This window comes from Rhinopithecus bieti, unplaced genomic scaffold (genome assembly GCF_001698545.2).
Source record: "Rhinopithecus bieti isolate Rb0 unplaced genomic scaffold, ASM169854v2 scaffold_30476, whole genome shotgun sequence".
NCBI lineage: Eukaryota > Metazoa > Chordata > Mammalia > Primates > Cercopithecidae > Rhinopithecus > Rhinopithecus bieti.
In genome coordinates, this window is record NW_016813200.1 from 14,163 (window position 1) to 17,290 (window position 3,128).

A 3,128-nucleotide genomic window follows, 5' to 3' on the forward strand; every position below is an offset into this window, starting at 1 on the left:
TTTTTTCTTGAAGAAAATGAAATTTCGATCTTCCTTTGAATTCTTTGAGTGCTGTTCTATGGTGACTGGCCTTCCTAGTATAATCTTTTTTTAAAACAATATTGTGTATATGTGTATGTGTATGCATATATATGCATACACACACACACACACATATATGTGTATACATACACACATACACACATACATATATATATAATTTATTTTTACTGCCACCAGCACTAGATCCAGAAACCTTCCTGCAAGTTTCCACTAGTCGAGTTTTTATTCTTCTCAAAAGCAAAATAAAACATTCTTAGATTCTACAAGTAGCAGGGAAAGACATCAGGAAATGGCTGTACAGGAAATGTAATTGATGATTCACTCTTTACAATTGAAGTGGCTAACAAACACAATCTATTAGATGAAAAAAAGGTGACTTCTAAAATCTTCGGGGAATTTGAATACATTTGAAGCTTATTGGTACCTTTGACATCTTACTGATTCTTTTTGAAACTCTTACCTTTTCAAACAATTGTTTGCATTTGAAATTGGCAACTTTCATATCCAGTGATTGCTTTAATATTTGCTTTGTTTTAACAGTGCCCTTAAAGATAGCCGTTTTCCCCCAATGACAAGGGATGAGCTGCCACGGCTTTTCTGCTCAGTGTCTCTGCTCACTAACTTTGAAGATGTCTGTGATTATTTGGACTGGGAGGTAAGATTATAGAAAAATTTTAAAAGAAAATAAAGGTAACTCTTGAGGAGATGTTAAAAATTAGGCCCAGAAAATAACTCTTTCAGCCCATTCTCTATTGTAATGGAGGTCGAGAGTAATATGGATGAATAAACCTCACAGTTGAATGAGATATAAGTAAATGAGTTTTTTAAAGGACAAAGTGCCACGTGTTGTTATAATCCCCAAACTGAATTTGGTTTTCATTTTTATCCTACTACCTCACCAAAGCACCTCATAAAAGCTGTTAATAAGTAGTAAGAAGGACTGACTGGAATTTATTTCTCCTCTTACTTTCATTCTGGTGCACTCTGGTATAACCGCCACTAAGTAACTAGTTGGTCACAGGATACATCTCAGAAACAAGAAGAAATAGTTAGGATAATACACCATTTGGGGGAATCAGCTTGTGATGATAACAAGGTATTGATTAACTAGAGTTAAATAACGTGAATTCATTCTTGGCTACCTTAGTTTATATACTTAAACACTCTAACAAATAATACTAAGGTTATTTCTAGGGTATCTCTGTGCATTGCTATTATTAGAGTAGCTTATATTGATCATATTTTTATTCTTCTTTAGTACGTGGAGTTGGCTAACATTGTTAGTGAAGTTCAAAGGTTCTCACCATGATTTGTTTTGGTGGCTGGGAGGAGATGTTGAGTGTAGGTCTATTGGGTCTATGAAATTTTACACACAAACACACCCATATTACTGAATGCCTATTGTATTCCAGGCAATGTGCTACATGTATAAAAGTGGTAAGATCTGGTTCCCACCATGAAGCATCTCCTAATTTAATGGCAAGTAAATGTGTATAGAAAGTATGAAGAAATAAGTGCTATGAATGAAACAGTGGGAACTCAGTGATAAACATAACATTCTGTCTCACACATACATTCATAAATGGCATTATTGTATCCTTATGACAGATTTTAATTCTGCGGTTTTAGAAGGACCATTCCCCATAGTAACTGAACTATTCTGCCTTGGGGACAGATCACTCTCTTCACAGTTTATTATAAGACTTGAATTTAATTTTGGCTTTGCCCTGGTTTCTTGTGAGACTTTGAACAATTTACTTACTCCACTGCAATTCAGTTTTCTAATATACAGAATAAGACATTTATAAGGTTCTTCATTTGAAAAAAAAAATCTCTATGATATAAATTATTGTTGTTATACCAGAGCTATTTAAAAAGTTTTCGGGAGTGGGGTGAAAAAAAAAAACCTTTTCTACAGAGAGACAGAGAGTACGATGCAGGAGTCCCCTCTGGGTTTTGTGATAACATTTTCTGGAGCATTATCCGAATATGAACACATCTTAGGATTTTTGCAAAGGAAGAAATAAAATAAATGTGTACTGTTTTTCCTAAAGAGAAGTCTACAAATATTATGGAAATATTCCCTAGTACTTTATTTTTAAACGGTCCCCAATCATGTTCCCTACTTATTAACATATATTATAGTCTGGGTGGTTCTTTTACTGTTTTAAGGCTGCTGTTTCCTCTTCCGCAGTCAGATTTACTTTTGCTTTCTGGATTGCAGGGTGTTGTGTATGTAGTAGTGGGAGTGGGAGTGATTATATGGGAAAGCCTGAGATCCAAGGGGGATGACCAAGCTACAAGAACACTTCTGCTCTTGCAGCTACTGAGTTGGAAGTACAGTTCTGGCATGTGTGTTTCTGTGTGTGCACATGTGTGTGTGTGTGTGTCACAAACATGAACATACTAGTATTATATAAATGTGTGTGCATATGTTTGGGGAGAAGGAAAAAGGGGAGAATCCAACAGCTGTTACATAGGCATGGTTAAGCACCGAGTATACCATCATCATCCTTAGCCTGGTTAAAGCACTATCTACAGCTAAAATTAACCTTGATATTATTGGGCTATTATGTCCATAAGATATATCAGCTTTCTGTTTGTTAGGAGACTGGGATGTAAAGCCCTTAAGAAGTAGTACTGTGTACTCTACTATGTACTATTTCAAGGCATATTTATCCTCTTTGGTCACCATCTGCCAGCCTGAATTTCCAGAAGATTCTATATTGTTCCTACTTGGTATTGTGTATTTAATATATTTTAGGGGGCTTAAATATTAATTTCTATTGAGTATTATTTCCCTGTTGAAGCAAAAAATACCTTTTTTTTTTTTTTTTTTTTTTTTGAGACAGAGTCTCGCTCTGTCGCCCAGGCTGGAGTGCAGTGGCGTGATCTCGGCTCACTGCAAGCTCTGCCTCCCGGGTTCACACCATTCTCCTGCCTCAGCCTCCCGAGTAACTGGGACTACAGGCGCCCACCACCACACTGGGCTAATTTTGTATTTTAGTAGAGACGCGTTTCACCATGTTAGCGAGGATGGTCTCGATCTCCTGACCACATGATCCGCCTGCCTCGGCCTCCCAAAG

At 36.6% G+C, this 3,128-nt stretch overlaps 1 protein-coding gene across 1 annotated transcript in view; it reads left to right on the top strand.

Annotated features, from left to right (window-relative positions):
- Positions 1 to 574: 574 nt before the first annotated feature.
- The window catches only part of AMMECR1 (AMMECR nuclear protein 1), a gene marked incomplete at its 5' end in the record, with an annotated part of 25,723 nt that continues 23,169 nt past the window's right edge, over positions 575 to 3,128 (top strand). Inside the window, one exon of the mRNA XM_017847755.1 lies at positions 575 to 697. Within this exon, the coding sequence (XP_017703244.1) occupies positions 575 to 697 (123 nt within the window). The remainder of the gene's footprint in view (positions 698 to 3,128) is intronic.